Genomic DNA, 17,440 nt, shown 5'->3' with positions numbered 1-17,440 from the left:
TCGACAGCAGGACATTCCGTTTTACGCGACAATCGCACACGAATATTCTCTCCTCGGCGAAGAGCCCGCTCGTGTTGCTCTATCTCGTTTCCGATACGCGCGTTGTTCTCCACGATCAGGCGACGACCGGAAGCGGGCGACCGAGCACTTCCGGTCTCGGCCGCGCCGCGCCGCTCGAGACCGACACGGTCGCGACTGTCGCGCGAGAGACGCCGCAACGACTCGCGTAGTCGCGCGCAGTAGTACGTCCCGAAAACATGGCGCCCGAATGAAGGACGCCGTGCGTTGCGTGAGTGAGCCGCCAGATCCGCCGTCGCGTTTCGCACACATCCGCACACAGCCGGACCCGAACGTGGTCGGCCCGTCCGTACACGCAGAATGAGCAATCTGTCGCCGTTCGGCGGCGGCAAGAACCCACCGTGGGTCCGCAATGCAGGTGAGCAAGGCCCGACGCGCGTTTTTTCGCCCCCTCCTCCCCCGAAACGGAGCGAAACTGGTGACGACGAGCGGACCGGAGCGGATCCCCCTCGTGCGCGCGCGTGTGTGTCTCACCCTCGTCGCTTGTGCAACGTGACGCTGCCAGAATGCTTTTCTTTTTCTTTTGTTTACCGCGGCGGCCGAGCGCACGATGTTCGACCGCGCGACGAAGGTCGGTCGCGGCCCGTTACGCAAGCCCGACGCTCGGCTCTGCCCTCGGCCGCGAGGACAGGTTCCGTCCCAGAGCGACCGGAGCACGCGAGACTCGCCCTCCCCCCCCCCCCGATCATGCGATGACCTCTTAACTTAGCTCGCCGCCGGTGAAACGGTGCTCCGCAGGAACGGCTTGTCTTTTTCTCTTGTTTACCCTCTCGCGCGATGCTCCCCCGATTACCTTCCGCGAAGCCTCGTGCAAAATCAGTTTTACTCGATGATCTCTCCGGGGCAACGTCCATACATACCGTCGTCGCAAAGCGGAGCAATATTTCGGAACGTCGTCGGAAGTATTCGTCGCTCCTCCCCGTAGCGCGTTAGTCGCGTGGTGGGGAATATGATAAAGAATGCAGAAATATGTAAATTTAAACGTCATCGTACAAAAGTTTAGATCATAATAATGATTTTTGATAATGTTTTTTTCCATGAAAGGACAAGGTATACAGAATATCCAGCAGCAGATGCTGGGGCAAGCCATGGGCGGTATCGGAGGGCAGCCTATGGTGCAGTATCAGCAGCAAACCCAACAAGTTTATCAGCAGAGTCTGGGACTGCAGCAGGTAGAATATCTGGAGCTCTACCGCTCTGTTCTTTTTTTTTCCTTGCTTGTCCTCTCTCGCTGTCTCGCTCGCGTAGACGAGAGGAGGAGGAGGAGAAGCTCGCGAGCTGAATTTTGGACCTGACTTGAAATGATTCTGCGTAGCCCAACATCACCATGGCGTCCATGGCGACCCTTGGCTCCAATCTGCCGTCGGGAATAGCGGGACAGTTGTATCCGCAAGTCGCCACGGTTTCTTATCCGACGCCGCGTGCGTTGAACACAAACGCTTTTCAACCCAACGTAGCTGGCGTTCCGCAACAGGTGCAACAAAACGTACCTTCGTCGTCGACGAAACAGAGGGTGTTCACGGGCACCGTTACTAAAGTGCACGATAACTTCGGCTTTGTAGATGAAGATGTATTTTTTCAAACTAGGTGAGTACGTTTAAGCTCTGGATAAAAGAAAATACATGTTTCTTATGCTTTTTACATCTCCGCATATTTCTAACGAGTCTCTCTCTCTCTTTCTCTCTCTTTTCCTCCTGTCTTTTTCAGTGCTTGCGTGAAGGGATCTAATCCCATAGTAGGAGATCGCGTGCTGGTAGAGGCCTCGTACAATCCTTCAATGCCGTTCAAATGGAATGCCACTAGAATACAAGTGTTGCCGATGGGTAACAATAGCAACAATGCAAACACCCAGCAAACTAATCAGCCGAACCGCCAGCAGCAGCAGCAGCAGCAACAGCCGAATAGGACATCAGGCAATTACAACGCCGTACCTCCCCCCGCGGAAAATCCTAATAACAGGTGAAAATAATTGTTGATTAATTATATTATTGTCGTTTTCCTAAGTAAAATTATTTACTTCAGCATTCTTTCGCCAAGAGGGGACTTGGTTTGCAAACGGCTCCTTAATCCACATTCATCCATCCGTACCTCTTGTTTCGTGACTGTACATTTTTCGAAACAAATTTTTCTAAACCTGATCTAACTCTCGTATCTTTAAATTTATATCTTTTTAACTTTACAACTGTAACTACAGCCTTACCTTTTACTCACATACATACATCTCTTCTATTTTTACAATGGTTTTATTTATGTTTATATCTTAACCTGTATCATACATTTATTTATCATGTTTATTATCACATTTATTTTGACGCACATCTGTCACATTCCTATCGCGTTCTATACTTTCAGTACGCTCCAGTTATTCTTTCTTGTACTTTACTTTACGCTCACATACTTTACATACTTTCCCTGTGTTTTTTCCTATATCTTTCTATACATAACCTAACCTAACTTTCTTACGTCGTTTTTATACACTACTCTATACTAATATGTTATCCACGTTTCTGTCCATGTAAATTAATGCTGTTTGAATCTGGATATCGACATATTAAATATTCGAACCACTTTCATACAAATATTAATATCAAATAATTCAAATTTGCCAGCTATTTATTCTCTCAGTAGATATTCGAAGATTTGAAAACATTATTTAAGTATTGAGTTTGAATCAATATCCGCGTTTCATTTTAGCATTTCGGATATGCGCGATTTTATCGATGGAACTCTTGTGTATTGCAGTAGATTCACAACAAGTACGACAAATTCCAACACCACCAGCAACCGTAACAAAGTCAGTAGAGTAAGGGAGAGATCTCCCCGTGAGCGGCGAAATGACGACGAGGAGATAGAGAGGAAGAGACGTCGCGAGGAGAGAATAAGGGAGCGCGAGAAGAAGGAGGACCGCAGCCCGTCGCGGACCAGAAGGAGCAAATCACCGAGACCACGCCGGCGTACGCGGGTCGTGCCGCGTTACATGGTGCAAATACCGAAAATCGCACTCGACCTGTAAGTGCAATTTTATCAATCCTACGAAAACGTGTGCACACCACGCTGGCGGAGTTTTATTGCTACTTATATTATCACAGGCCTGAAGCAGACGTTCTTGAGATAAGAAGACGCTATCAAAATATGTACATTCCTAGCGACTTCTTTTCCACTAACTTCAGATGGGTGGATGCCTTTCCGCCGCATATGCCATTTACCCTTAATAAACCGTGCTCCTTCCATGTTATGCATAAAGACGTCGATCCGTGTAACGAAAATACAGCGGTACTAGAACCATCGGATGCTGATTATCTGTTCTCTGCGAAGGTCTGTCAAGAAGTTGTGTGTCACGGTCGTCATTTGACGAGAGTTACTGCGGGCAATTTGAAAATTTCGTAATGAGGCGCGCCCGGTATACATGCGTAGCGCGATAGAGATATCGGAATATCGCAGACACAATATCGCATGCCGAAATCACACATTTCACGCACTGAATGTCTCTTAATTATTTTTAGGTCATGCTCATATCCATGCCCGCCATGGAAGAGATATACAAAAGGTGTTGTGGCGTTTCCGAGGACCGGGATCCCGATCGCGATTACGTTCACCCTACACGCCTTATAAATTTCTTAGTAGGCTTGCGGGGCAAAAACGAGACGATGGCCATAGGTGGGCCGTGGAGTCCCTCGTTGGACGGTCCTAATCCTGAAAAGGATCCGTCTGTGTTAATCAGGACGGCCGTGAGGACCTGTAAAGCGCTCACCGGCATAGATTTGTCCAGTTGCACACAGTGGTACGTCTTTTCACGTAGAAATACGTTTTTTTTGTTTTTTTTTTTTTTCTCGTTGAATGTACACATCTCTGGAGCACTTTCATAGACAGCTTTTTTTTAAAGCCCCGAATTCTCGTTACAAAGAGCAATGTGATATCACCGAATTTTTCTGCCCGTTAAATATTGCACATTCTGTGTTTCCGTCGATACTACTACTTTCACAAACCGAAGGTCACAATTACGGAACTCCACATTTTTTTTTATATAAATTCCATCCTTCCTCTTCTCAATTGTCTAGGACTACATCTTCTAGAGCTATCTCTCACGACGTAAAAAAAAAACCGAGTTATTCGAGAAACGAAAAAAAAAGTCAGGATAGAAACACACTGTGACGTTTTATAAGATATATGACCCCGATAGGTGTTACTATCTACGGATCTCGACGGAGAGTAACTTCTAATATCAGTTCTCTGACTTCTGATAAGCTAAGATTGTAGCTCGATTTCTCTGCAGTGGGAGGTATGTATTTATTCTAAACACGAGCGACCCGAGATGGAGATTGCTGCACTGGATCCCGGTTTCGAGCACACCCTTCCCCCGGTCGACGACGATACACGAGCAGTCGCGAGCAGACAAATCATCACTATTGTTCTATTTATCATATGATTGTGACCCACTGAGTTGTGCTTTCTCTCTCTGAAATGGTTCTCTACGTTGTACGCTGTACGTGGCTTTGTATGCAGTGCGTGGGCTTTACGAACAAGCAAAGCGAAACACTTAGCATATAAGGCAACGCTAAGCGGCATTAATCTGAGTTGACGTTTGGGTATTGTTTTTCCTTGCGGCACAGGTACCGCTTCCTGGAGCTCTACTACAGACGCGCGGAAACGACCCACAAGTCCGGGCGAGTGGTACCCTCTCGCGTTGAAACCGTCATACTATTTCTCCCAGATGTTTGGAGCTGTGTACCTACCAGATTGGAATGGGACGGGCTGCAACTCAACTATAAGAAACAACTGGAGCGAAAGTTGCTGCGTGCCGCCTCTAATCCCGACGATTTGGATGCCGCCAATGAGACTGATGAGGCTGCCGCCGCTGATCAAAAGGCACTGCCAACATCATCCCATATTACTTTTATAACTTTTTATTACATTATTATATATTTATATATATATTTATATATATATTCGTGCCACCGTTTCTCCCCATTACTAAACTGGATTTTCAATAGGCTATACTTGTCCATCGATCCTATTAGTAAGTTAATCTATCCCGGATACTGTGTATCTCACCTTCGTTTTTTTTTTTTCATGCAACAGACCGCACTCATCGGTTTAAAAAAAAAAAAGATTATAATTTAGGTGTGTGTTTAACGGGATATGTTTCATCGATAAGCAACAGTAAAATTATTTCGAAATGCGAGTTTATTTGTTATTAATAGTAGATGATTAGATTCTAGTCTTTCAATGAAATACAATGTCTATGACTTCTTCCGTAAGATGAGATGTTCTTATTTTATGGAATAAGTCATTTACTTATATCGCGAAACTAAAGCGTCGTTTGTATTTGTACAACTTTTCATAAGACAAAGTTTGTATTGTACATAATTGTATTAAGATTGCTGTTTTAATTGTTATATGTGTTAAATTAACAAGATCTCTCAAAACACTTTTAAATGTCGCAAAAAATGAGGATCGACGGGTAACGTATCGCTCCCTTAGCCAATGGCAGTCACATTGCATTAACAAGAGAAGCAAGCAAGCCTAGCTCGGAGAAGAGCGCAGCTGAGCCATTCCCTTTCCTGTTAAACCTTCACCAACATTGAAAAGTCATTCAAAAGTTTTTCATTTTAATCATCGTTTTTTATACTACAACATTATTGATATTATCCATAACCTACCGATCACACAGACACCAGAGCCAGGACACTATGAGATTTCTAGCAGTTACTTGAGTCATACCTTGACGGTCATCGTGAATGAAGATATGTGCATATCGTTACAATGTGAGAGAGTGTTGAAAAAAAGTAGAGAGTGATGAAAGAATGAAGAGGGAGTGGTTTCGTTTCGTTATAGGGGCTGCTTCTGTTTTGTAGTTTTCTCTCTGGGCTTTTTACTTCTCGCTGACTAACGTGCGCTCTCTTCTTCCAGGACGATTCGATGCCCGAGAAGAAGGACCCCACGCATTATTCCGAGCTAGATCCAAAATCGATGAACGTTAGTATTTAAATGTGGAAACTCAACTTTTTTTTCTATGTATATCTCTTATTCTCTGATGCCTTAAAATTCAAATGTTTCAATCAATCACAGGTGAATGAGTTACGTCAAGAACTAGCAGCTCGCAATTTGAGCTCGAAAGGCTTGAAGTCGCAGTTGTCAGCTAGACTTCTGAAGGCCGTCAAGTCCGAGCAAGCCAAAGAGGAAGGTCGGCAGGACGAGGCGGATGAAAACGAAGAAGACGTCTCGCCGCCGTCAAAGGAAGAAGACGATAAAAAATTCAGAGATAAAGATGTAAGCAATAAATGCACCAATACATTGTTTCTTGAGAATATACCAGGTAGAATACCAGAATATAACAGGTCTTTAATATATATATTCATTTGCATTTGTTTACAGCATGATGAAGATAAGAGGAAACTTTACGAACGCGAACGTACTGTACTCGAAAAGAGATACACCCTGCCTGATTCATCGCACATTATCGTTCATCCGTCTAGAATGGCCAAGAGTGGGAAGTTCGACTGTACAGTGATGTCTTTGAGCGTGTTGTTGGACTACAGACCAGAGGATACCAAGGTATCTTACACTTTAGAAATTATTCTTTCACTTATTTAAAAAAAAAAACAATTTGTACGTAAATTTTTTTTGAATATGTAGGAACATTCGTTTGAAGTATCTCTCTTTGCGGAGCTGTTCAACGAAATGTTGATACGTGATTATGGTTTTCGCATTTATCGTGCATTATCCAGCCTCCCTGAGAAAACTAAGGAAAAAGACGAAGATAAGAAGAAAGATAAGAAAGATGATAAGAGAGACGACAAGAAAGACGACAAGAGAAAGGAAGACGAGAAGAAATCTAGTAAAAAGGATGAGAAACGGGACGATAAGAAAAGAGATGAAATCAAGGATAAGAAGGACGACAAAGATGCAAAATGTAAGGATGACAAAGACAGAGAAAAGGAGAAAAATGATGATGAAGAAGAAGATGAAGACGATGAATCAGATGTAAGGAAGAAAATATTTGTTTCACATTTTCAATTTTTTTTTTTACGTTTTGCTGACGAAAAATATGCAATATTATTTTGCAAATGAATAGCATTTATATAACATATAATGTAGATAAGTACATTTTGTAATGTAAACGTTATTATTACTTATGCAGGATGACGATTCTGTGAAAGACGGTAGGAGGGACAGGGATAAAGATGGAAAGAAGAGAAAGACGAAATTATACACCCACGATCCTTATCTTTTGCTCTCTTTTGTATATTTCGATCAGACGCATTGCGGATATATATTTGATAAGGATATCGAGGAACTTATCTATACCCTGGGATTGAATTTGTCGAGAGCTCAAGTACGGAAACTAGTACAAAAAGTTGTGACGAGAGATTCTCTGCACTATCGCAAATTAACGGACAAATCGAAGGAGGACGACTTAAAGGACGAGAAGAAAGACGACAAAGAGAGCGACAAAGGCGAATCGGCCAAAGCGGATAACGAGGAGGACGTTATATTACGTTCGCTTGCGCTTGGTAATGCATCTCTTCTCACATTTTTTCTTAATACGGCAAACATCCATCCAACACGATCAAGTTTAATTATTGCTATATGCATTTATGTTTACAGGAAATAAGAAACTGTTACCTGTATTTGTGGGTAGCGGGCCGCCCTCGAAAAGAGCACGACGAGAGGATTGTATTGTAGAAAGGACTAACGAAGAAACGATTCCGGAAGGTATCGTTATGTATAAAGGCTCTTTACTAGATGTAGAAAAGCTTGTCAGTCAGTTGAAAAGATCTGAGAAAGCGCGCTTAGATACCGAGGATCGCATGATGGAGTTGCAGCACGAGCTAGGTGTAGTCAACGAGAAATCGGCGAAGCAAACTAATAATATAAAGGGCCTTTCGGAAGACTTGAAAATGTACAAAGATAAATTACGGAGTTCGGACGAAAAGCTCAAGAAAACCTCTGTGAGTATAATAAGGCCTCTTTTTCGTCGCAATTTGCAATATTCAGGGTTGTGTCACAGACTTGGAAAACCGGGAAAACCTGGAAAAGTCAGGGAAAAATGTAAAAACTTGGAATTTTGAACTTTGCTCATAATTTACTTAAAGGGATGATTTGTTTCACCGACGAAACTCAATAATTTTTGTATGTAATTTTTGCTTTTTCTGATTTAAAAAACCCTTTTCCAAAATTGAACAATAGACAGTAACAGAATGAAATGATTTTGTATGAAAATCGAAAAAATTTTCGAAAATTACGATTTTGTTCGAGATTTCTCTCTGTTATCACAATCAAAAATATTCTGAATATTTAGCGATATTAAAGAAATCTCTACAGAAATCTTTCTGCTTTTAACACTGAGTTTTTGTCTGGTTCCCAAGGAAAATTCAGTTATACCAAAGAAATTTTTTTTCTGTAGTTTGATGCATAACATCAATGTCAAAGCAATGTTATAATTTGTTGGCCTAAATTTGCATTTGGGATTATATTATGTTATTAAACTTCTAAATTCATGTTGCTTCTAATAATATAAGTTACCTTTCTTGTAGTATGTATCTTCTAAGCATTAAAATTTAGAATTATGTATTTGATACTGATCATAGAAAATTTTACACTGTTGTCTGGAAATTGGAAATCATGGAAAAGTCAGGGAATTTCAAAATTCTTTTTTTTTGTGGCAACCCTGAATATTTATTTCGTAAGAAAAACACAATGACAGATAGAATGACGAAAAAATATCATCTTTACATTTCTTCCAGACGGATTGCCATAGTTATTTGGCTGCGATCAAGAACATGTACCATTTAGCGACCAAAGTGTTGGAGCGTGAGAGAAAAGTAGAGATAGTAGAGATTCAGGATGAAAAGGTCAGCGGGGAGATAAACGGCTCCGAGATGGAGAGCAAGTTTAAAACTGACACCAGGTGGGGCGACAACAAGGTCCAAGTGAAGAAGGAACCCGCCGACGTAGACAAGAAATCTGACAATAAAACTTCTGTCAAGCGAGAAATTGCCGAGGCGGACAAGGAGAAGAAATAAATCGCATTACCTATTTATTATAGTAGACGATATATGCACCGACACACGAGTAAAAAGGAGTCTAATCTTATTTCACGCGCACGTGTGCGTGCACGTGTGCTGTTAGTGACACAAAAAAGAAAAAAAAAGAAAAGCAAAGCAAAGCAGATGCAACTAGCAAAAGATTTATCCGACACCAAAACTCTGAAGTGATCAGGATTCGATTTTGTAACTTTTTCCACTCGAGTGATACATGTGGTGGCATCCTTATAGTAATAAAAAAAAAGAGCACTTGAAATCATGCATAACAGTTTACGAGAGATCGCCGTAAAAAAAAAAATATCTTACGTTACAATTTTTCGCATCATTCAGGATAAATGGATGAATTTAAAAAGGGCTTATGAAATACCATTAATCTGCCATCAAGTGCCAGATATTGACATACCATTATTATCAAGAATATGTTAACATCACAGTTATTTGGTTCAGATGAAAAGCACGTGAAGGCTTTTTATTGGAAGTGAATAGTAACGCAAAAACGTGAGATGTATTGCGTTTTCATCGTTGTTCCATCACTTGTCCACGTTGTGTTGTATGCAAAATAATATCTGAAATGAAACTCACCTATCTGTAAGAGCATAGGAGCTGATTTGTGTATTTTAAACATAAGTTATAATTAATATAATATCAATTATATTACGATATTAAATTTTGTTATCAGATCATTCATCAAGTTTTTTTTTTTAATTATATATGTTTCTTAGTCAAAACGGATCGATAATTTTTAATTGCTCTAATACACGATACATCATTTGATGCAATAAATGTAATACTAATAGCAGTTACACATCAATATTTGGTTTCAAGCATATCCGGTATTATTGCGTTTTTATTGAATTTTGCAGAATTCTCTCTTATTTCGCGCGCTGCTAATCGATATTATAAATATAGTTAGCGCAGCACGTAGTACTTGAAAAATCCTTCTTTTGGAATACGTTTATGAATGAAAATTTATAACAGAATTGTCCAAAGAGTAATGAAACGTTTATTATCATGCAGCAATAAAAATAATTTCCTTCCGTACCAAGATGAAGAAAAAATATGTGTACAGTTTCAAAGCAATTCGAGTCGATCAGCGTTTTCTTTCCGTAGCCTAAGCTAGTAATAAATACGATAAAAATTCATGATATCTCTTAAGTTACGCATTGTACGTCCACCGAAATGTCAGACCCAAAAATTATACTATACAAAAACGTGTTCTCGAACGTGTGCGGTCGTGCGTGATCGCCCGTTCCATCTCCCAGACTTGCAGTTTGCAACTCACGATGCCAAGGATACTATTTTGTACATAGTTTATCTCTTATATAGAAATTTTTTGTAGTTAATAGAAAGCCACATTCTTGTCAAAAAAAAAAAGGGAGTAAAAAGTAGCATCATGCGAGAGTAATAAAGAGCATAAAATGCGCGAACAATTCTGAATCTGTGTATGTCAACGTTATACAAATCTTATAAAAAAAAAACTGTAATTATCTCCTTGGGCACATGGTAGTCAAGAATACAACGGTAATAATAAAAATTGTTTAAGCAGTGACGTGTATCTGTGTGTGACAATTTATGACGTATACCGATTCGCTCTCGAATACAAATCAAAAATTCTTTTTACTTATTCGGATTCTTGAAATTTTTAACGTACAATTGCGTATTTAAACTCTAACGAATATTAATTTGCAATCGAATTCAATACTGTCACTTTATACGCTGGAATTCGAGATAGAAGTACAGAAAAGATTTTTCTATTTCGTCTATCTTTTATTCATAATATATGAAAAATTATATTATAATTTATATACGTAGAAAATTTTTTCGAAATGTAATTTCGTCGTATTTATTTTAATCGTACTATGTGGAATACGTGCAAAGTTCTTTTTAAGATACGCATGAATTAAGAAAATAGAGTGAGTAGGATAAAGTTAAAAGAACAGTTTGTATTCCCAATGTCGTCTACGCAAATCTTCAAATTTTACACAAATTTGAAGATATATTTGAAGGTACATATAAACTCCACTGTAGGTGACATTGAGAATCAGACATTTCAGAGATTCATGCATACGAAAATTATCTTTTATTTGCAGAAAATAGGTAAATTCATGTATTAATATTTACATGATGTAGAAAGCATTAGACCCCGAGATAATAATTTTATATCTTTAATCTCCTCGTGAAACGATAAGAGGGAGAGAGAATTATGTCATTCTGGACATTTCTCTCCCATCCTCTCGAGCAATCCCTTGTTGTCGCGAATCAACTTCTCCAGACGTTCCTTCGTTGCCTGAGTCTGCCTCTGCTCCAGTTTGCGTTTAGCAGACTCTATTGCGGTGCGGTATCCGGTGACGTTGCGGAAAATCTTGATGTGCTTATCGCCCGCGGCCAGCAGATATTCCCCCATAGCGTCGAATGCCAGGCACGTTATGGGCCCTGCAAAAAAAAAAATATTGATAGGATTCTCATCGAGTTTTTTAAATCCACTTCGCATGAATCAACGTGTATTATTATTTGAAATTATCCGTGTAATTTTTACCAAGGAAGATATCTTCTATGGTGGTATCCAGAGCACCGGTAATGGTGGAGTAGAAAGATACAGACGATCCATGGGCGATCACGAGGACCTCCGCGTTCGGGGACAGGACGAGGCTCGCTGGCGCGGTGGTGTTCCAGGTGCCGGTCATCAAAACGTGCGGATCCTCCCCCTTTTCGAACTCGACTGGAAAGAAACGGACGCGTGAGAAATCACATTTGCACACATTTTCACGCTTAAATCCTACATTTCGCCGGCGATACTGTTACGCTACTTTTTGTATTGTAGAAGCGATACGTCCCGTCCTTGGACACGGTAGCCATGTGACTGGTGTCGGCGCTGAAGCCGAAGTCGTGGACCCCGGACGTGTGCCCGGCGAGGTCGAACGCTTTCGCCACCGTCTTGAACTCCCCGGTCTTGCTGAAGACCACCTCCCACACGTTCACGTCCGGTGTAAAGCCTTGCGAATTGGATTGATCTCGTTTAGAGAGTCTCTATATTATACTTTTCTCGTAGCCTAGCGAAAAGTCTATTTAACGTCATCCTTACCCGAGGCAGCGACGAATCGGCCGCAAGGTGATATGCGCGCCCGATAGGTAGACCCTAGATGCATCTCCACTGTCGCCAGCGTCTGTCCCTTCAAGTCCCATATAATAAGATCGTTCACTTTACTGCACGTGATGATGTACTTCCCGGTGCACGCGATATCCATTCCGACGACATCCTCGGTGTGACGCTACGGCAATAAAAAAAAAATTGATATATAAGGCACAAGTAGATTCCATAAATCAATACGAGAAAATATTGAATAGTAGAATGTATTAATATTATAATATTAATATTGAAGGGACCGAGACAAATAAAGTAGATTTATAACAGTAACAGAGTGAGTAATATTAAATCGAGCACAAAGTAAAATCATATGACACAATTATATTATTCGTATTATTTTTAAAAGATCTCTCCGAGAGAAATATAGACAATAAGAAAAAAATATCTTAATAGGTTGAGACGAGATCGCAATTACCCGTGGAAACTCCAGTGCCTTGGTCGCAGAGGCCAAGTGACCGTCCGGTTTCTTCGCGATCTTGTACACCTCGATGGTATTGGCCACGGCTTTGTGAATAATGAATGCCTTTCCGTCCGGGGACCAGCGTATCAAAGTCGCGTGATCGAATTCTATGTTGACGCGCAGAGATTTGCGATCCTTCGACGTGAAGTCCTTCGTGTACCACAACAACACGGTACGATCTGCAATAATGCAAAACGTGCAAGGTAATTAGAACTTAATTTGAACCACATAAAAGGATTCTTAATTACATAATCTTAACTGCCGGTCTGCAATAATGCAAAATATGCAAGGTAATTAGAATTAAGTTTGAACCACATAAAAGGATTCTTAATTACATAATCTTAACTAAGCCGATATCTTTCGACGCTTTCAATTTTCAAAATTATTTTTCTCGGAGGTAAAGAAAAGCCTGTAAACAAATTTTACTTTTTTTATGAGGAATTTTTGTTTTCAATTGTACTGTCAAATATTGTCACGGGAAAATATTGAACAGCAGAAATGTATTAATATAATATTAATCTTAAAGGCATCGATGAGTAAAAAAATTAAATAATTATATAATTGAAATTTTACTATATTAATTCGACGAGATGGGATAAATAATTATAAAATTGTTATTACAAAGTCTTTTTATTCAACAATTAATAATCTCAATTCAAAATATGATACAAATGTATGTTGGAACATTGAAATAACCCGATGAAAAACAATCCTGATTAAGAACGACATATTTATCACAAAATTAGACGCTCGAATTCATAAAGTAAACTCGTAAAATTCTGTTCTTTTACATGCTTTACAATTTATTCTGTAGACAAGATATCATGCTCTTGTTCAATCCATTCCCTGCAAAATTACAATTTCATATTACATTTAACATTCCTTTAAGAAAAAAATTGATCGTAGCTATAATCATATAGCTGCCTAAAATTAAATGAACGTTGAGCTTTAAACTGCTCGCATTCTAATTAAATAAATATAAATCGCGTTCTAAGTCTTCATTTGTCGAACAATTATTGATACGTAAAAATTGTTATATATTTATGATTAATAATAATAATAACATGATAAAACATATCTAAGGTTTTTTGTGCTTATTTGGTGGTGGCATAAGGTCCGCGTCGTCACGCGCGAATCTGTACTTTTCGATATAATCCAAAAGCCGCTCTTTCGTAACCGGCTTGTTGATGCTCTTGCATACAGACTCGGCGGTCGTGACGGAATTGGGAAACGACTTGTCTATCCGCTGACGCATGAAGACCCACTGGCCGTTCTCGAATTTACACTCGACAATCGCGTTGTCCAGGTCGCTTATAGGCTTGGTGATCTTCATCATGCCGTACGGCGTCTTCAGCCCGCCAACGTAAAGATGACCGATCTTCCGCGGCAGAATCCCCACGCCCGACTCCGTGACGATCTTCAGCTTAAAGTCCACGGAGTTCAGCGACAACGGTTTCCATTTCAGCACCTCCGTGGATATCCCCGTGCAGTACTTCTCCTTGGCGGGCTGAAATATCAGGCCGTCCGGCTCGTGCGAGAGCTGCTTGGCGAACTTCTCGCCCAGCAGATTCTTGCTCTGCGTCACGTCCCAGAAGTACTTGAGTCGCACCGAGAACGGCTCTCGCTCCTTTATCAGCCGTCTCTCCTGCATGGCTCTCAGCCTGCCGGCAATTATCTGCTTCTCGATAATGCAATAACGGTCGGGATCGAACGGTAATTTACTAACGTCCTGCCCGTCGTACATAATAACGTCGTACACCAAGTATCGAGGAATATTCTTGTCCCTATCTTTGTCGATCACCATTTCCTGCAAAATTACATAGGATTTCATAGACGGTACAATTTCTCATTATTCAACTTCGCGGTTCTACAAAAGCTGTTTGGTGCAATTACGACTTACACCGTCCATCAGAGTGTCTCTCAAATATCGGTTCTCTCGCAAATGTGGAAATGTCAAACCGCTCACTTCGAAGACGCTGTTTTCCCTGTCTATAAAGAACACCTCCCCGTCACCTTGTACTAACATCATGTACCTAAACAAAAAAAAAACACAGCGGATGAGTTACAATGCTTTTTTGATATTCAATGTATGTATGGAATAGTGATATAAAAAGTGACACAAATAAATTCCCGGCTGACCTTGTGCCATCCGCTTTCCAGGACACCCTGTACGGCTTTGTGTGCAGCAGCATTATATTGTCACAATCCATGGATACGGGCTGAGAGCCGGGGAATCCCGAGTCCTTCCACCCGCAGATCTCCTGGACTCGCCTCTGGATACCAAACAGCCTCTTTTTCTCCAGGACAGGAGTGACGCCAGGTACGCCGGCCATGAACACCGGATTCTTGTTAAAAACGTTCTCGCGCCTCTTCCTCTTGCCCTTCTCCTCCTGACAGTTGTCGCTCTCCGTGCTCGGTCCCTCGTCCGTGTCCGCGACGCCGGACTCATCGTACTCGAGGCACCAAGCCGGTCTCGCGGGCGGCGGCGGGGCGTCCGCCTCGTCGTCGTACCGTTTGTACAGTTCCTTTATGTAATCGGCCTTGTAAATTCCAGGTGGCCTCGCGGTGGCGAACTCCGCGATGCCCGCGTCGACGCTGGTACCGTCCACCTCGACCAGGTAGCTGATGATGAGGAAGCCGGTCCTGTTGAAGCCGTGCGTGCAGTGCACGCCGATGATCTCCAGCGGATTGTGGGCGATAAAGTTGCTGCAGAGCTGCACGAAGGCGCGGATCTGCTCCTCGGACGGGGTCTCGCCGTGGCCGCGGCATTGCAGCTTCACGTATCTACAGTCGTAATCCTCTATACAGTCCTTGTCGTAGAACCTCGACGTGTTGGTCAGGTCTATCCACAGGCCCATCTTCAGCTTCTGGCTCTTCAGATTCGCGAAGAACATGTCGACGGTGAAGCGACAGCTCTCGGGCACCTCGCCGTCGTAGGCCGAGGACAGGGGCGTCTTGAAGGCGAGAAACTTGCCCTGGATCAGCCTCATCGCCTTGCGCGGGCAGTTGAGCCAACGAGGTGGCACCCCGCCGCGTGAACCCTTGTTGTCGCTCGACATTTTTTTCCTCTTCTTTCTGGCTCGAGCTTCGGCGAGTTAACGACGGGGTGTGCGACAATGTGGAAAGGTGCGTCGAGGCTGGAGATCCTTCGACGAGCAGTCCAGCATGTCACTGGTTTTAAGTGCCGAGGAACAGAGTCAAGTCACCCGAGGATCAGGGATGTCTCTAACCTACTTCCTCACGCCTTCCGAGCGTTTGTCGCCCGCGGCGGGACTTACCCGGGCGCCTCCGCAACGCCACGTGGTCGCGCTTGGCCCGAAATTGGAAGCGATCCTTGGAATCACGAGAGCGGGCGAGAGGATGTCAATCCATGATCGAACGGGATCACCGAAACATGCGGTAAGCAACGACATCAACCACGGCGTCCGCCATTGCGTGTGTATTTGTGTAACTGCGCGTCTGACGTCTCTCGATTTTCCTATCGATGAATTCTCGACAATTCTCGATCCGGGGAAACGTCATCGCGATTGCGGCGCGCGAGAGGTAAAAATAGCGATAGAATTTCGAGAGGGAGAATCGAAGCGTCCAATCTTTCGAATTGTCAAAATTATTTATCTCGACGAGAGGAGAACGCGAATTAATTTAGATTCTACGCCGAAGGTCAGTCGGTCGGAAGGAAGTAAATTGAAGCGAGCTGTTCGAGAGCTCAAGAATTTCAACAGGGTTTTGAGCTTCGACAGAAAATTCGGTTGGCTGCGCTGCTCCGCACCAGCGCGCTCTAGAGATCGCACGTAAATGTATGCACTTAAAACACACGTGCACTTTTCGATCGGTAAAACATCAAAAATACGATGTCAAAATTTCTGTCGAGACATTGCATATTTATGTGTATAATATAATATATAATATTAATTATACAACTGAAATTTATACTATATATAAAATACACAAAAATTTATAAAGTCGTGTCTAATATAGCATGAGATATATAATATATATATATACATATATATATATATATATATATGTATATATATATACACGTATTATTATATATATACACATCGCCAAAGAAGTCTTTTTACTTGTACATACAGTCGTGAACACATCGGTTGCGACATGTTTTTTTTATAGATTTCTAATATATACATATTTAATATAGATAATATATATTTTATAGATAATTAATTTTTGCAAATGCGAACCACGATGTACTATCTTTAGTCTAGAGACAGTATAACACCAATCGTGGTACGCATTTGCAAAATATTAATGCGTTTTGAAACTTATAAAAAAGAAAGTGTCGCAACCGATGTGTTCATGACTGTACACTCATCAAAGGTCCCAACATCTTTTATTTTGATGTTTTGGAATGCAGTTTTGCTCGTGGGGCGGTTAAACGTAATTGATTAGATTTATTGGTGTAGGAATCAATCGCTCGGTGAGCAGACTGTGTTCCGAAAATGATTTAAAAAAAAAGTGTTGCAACCTTTTAGTTGATGACATACATACATACATTACAAGTCAAAGAGAAGATAAGTTTCGAAGGGGTGGAGGGGGAGCACTAGAGAATGACGAAGATATCGGGCGAAGAATAATGTAAGAATTTTTAAATCGAGCCTCAGACGCGCGTTCAAATTCTCAGTAAACATATATATATTAACCGTAAAGCTCCCTTCAGACATTAGTCATGATCACGGTCATTATCGG

At 41.6% G+C, this 17,440-nt stretch overlaps 3 protein-coding genes across 4 annotated transcripts; 1 reads left to right on the top strand and 2 right to left on the bottom strand.

Annotated features, from left to right (window-relative positions):
• Nucleotides 1-230: 230 nt before the first annotated feature.
• Nucleotides 231-10,674, top strand: LOC105451607 (cell division cycle and apoptosis regulator protein 1-like). Of its 2 annotated transcripts, none has more exons than XM_011692171.1 (15): nucleotides 231-436; nucleotides 1,123-1,250; nucleotides 1,394-1,665; nucleotides 1,786-2,037; nucleotides 2,824-3,087; nucleotides 3,168-3,393; nucleotides 3,582-3,859; nucleotides 4,689-4,944; nucleotides 5,989-6,054; nucleotides 6,148-6,348; nucleotides 6,454-6,633; nucleotides 6,715-7,062; nucleotides 7,220-7,592; nucleotides 7,687-8,030; nucleotides 8,826-10,674. In XM_011692171.1, the coding sequence occupies exons 1-15, from the start codon at nucleotides 379-381 to the stop codon at nucleotides 9,102-9,104; spliced, it is 3,525 nt and encodes a 1,174-aa protein (XP_011690473.1). In that variant the 5' UTR covers nucleotides 231-378; the 3' UTR covers nucleotides 9,105-10,674. The 2 variants fall into 2 exon arrangements, with proteins under 2 accessions (XP_011690473.1, XP_011690472.1); XM_011692170.1 differs by having other exon boundaries at nucleotides 2,821-3,087.
• A 657-nt stretch (nucleotides 10,675-11,331) lies between these two features.
• LOC105451627 (transducin beta-like protein 2) lies at nucleotides 11,332-13,047 on the bottom strand. The gene is made up of 6 exons (XM_011692198.1): nucleotides 12,990-13,047; nucleotides 12,686-12,909; nucleotides 12,208-12,394; nucleotides 11,906-12,118; nucleotides 11,662-11,844; nucleotides 11,332-11,558 (listed from the first exon to the last, which is right to left on the bottom strand). Exons 1-6 carry the CDS (start codon nucleotides 13,045-13,047, stop codon nucleotides 11,332-11,334), a joined length of 1,092 nt encoding a protein of 363 aa, XP_011690500.1.
• Nucleotides 13,048-13,341: 294 nt separating this feature from the next.
• Nucleotides 13,342-15,798, bottom strand: LOC105451605 (mRNA-capping enzyme). The gene is made up of 3 exons (XM_011692167.1): nucleotides 14,870-15,798; nucleotides 14,631-14,763; nucleotides 13,342-14,537 (listed from the first exon to the last, which is right to left on the bottom strand). The coding sequence occupies exons 1-3, from the start codon at nucleotides 15,787-15,789 to the stop codon at nucleotides 13,809-13,811; spliced, it is 1,782 nt and encodes a 593-aa protein (XP_011690469.1). The 5' UTR covers nucleotides 15,790-15,798; the 3' UTR covers nucleotides 13,342-13,808.
• Nucleotides 15,799-17,440: the final 1,642 nt, after the last annotated feature.

Source organism: Wasmannia auropunctata, unplaced genomic scaffold (genome assembly GCF_000956235.1).
Source record: "Wasmannia auropunctata unplaced genomic scaffold, wasmannia.A_1.0 LD336049.1, whole genome shotgun sequence".
Lineage (NCBI taxonomy): Eukaryota > Metazoa > Arthropoda > Insecta > Hymenoptera > Formicidae > Wasmannia > Wasmannia auropunctata.
This window is presented reverse-complemented; position numbering and strand designations above follow the sequence as displayed.

What these genes read in the sequence shown, in the direction of transcription:
- LOC105451627 (XM_011692198.1), bottom strand. Translation starts at nt 13,047, where the DNA reads ATGTGGTTCAAACTTAATTCTAATTACCTTGCATATTTTGCATTATTG. An exon ending in CCGATTCGTCGCTGCCTCGG is followed by an intron (nt 12,119 to 12,207) that starts GTAAGGATGACG and finishes CCAATTCGCAAG; the next exon opens with GCTTTACACCGGACGTGAAC. An exon ending in AACAGTATCGCCGGCGAAAT is followed by an intron (nt 11,845 to 11,905) that starts GTAGGATTTAAG and finishes GTTTCTTTCCAG; the next exon opens with TCGAGTTCGAAAAGGGGGAG.
- LOC105451607 (XM_011692170.1), top strand. Translation starts at nt 379, where the DNA reads ATGAGCAATCTGTCGCCGTTCGGCGGCGGCAAGAACCCACCGTGGGTC. An exon ending in TAGATCCAAAATCGATGAAC is followed by an intron (nt 6,055 to 6,147) that starts GTTAGTATTTAA and finishes AATCAATCACAG; the next exon opens with GTGAATGAGTTACGTCAAGA. An exon ending in AAAAGCTCAAGAAAACCTCT is followed by an intron (nt 8,031 to 8,825) that starts GTGAGTATAATA and finishes CATTTCTTCCAG; the next exon opens with ACGGATTGCCATAGTTATTT.
- LOC105451605 (XM_011692167.1), bottom strand. Translation starts at nt 15,789, where the DNA reads ATGTCGAGCGACAACAAGGGTTCACGCGGCGGGGTGCCACCTCGTTGG. An exon ending in TGGAAAGCGGATGGCACAAG is followed by an intron (nt 14,764 to 14,869) that starts GTCAGCCGGGAA and finishes TTTTTTGTTTAG; the next exon opens with GTACATGATGTTAGTACAAG. An exon ending in GAGACACTCTGATGGACGGT is followed by an intron (nt 14,538 to 14,630) that starts GTAAGTCGTAAT and finishes GTAATTTTGCAG; the next exon opens with GAAATGGTGATCGACAAAGA.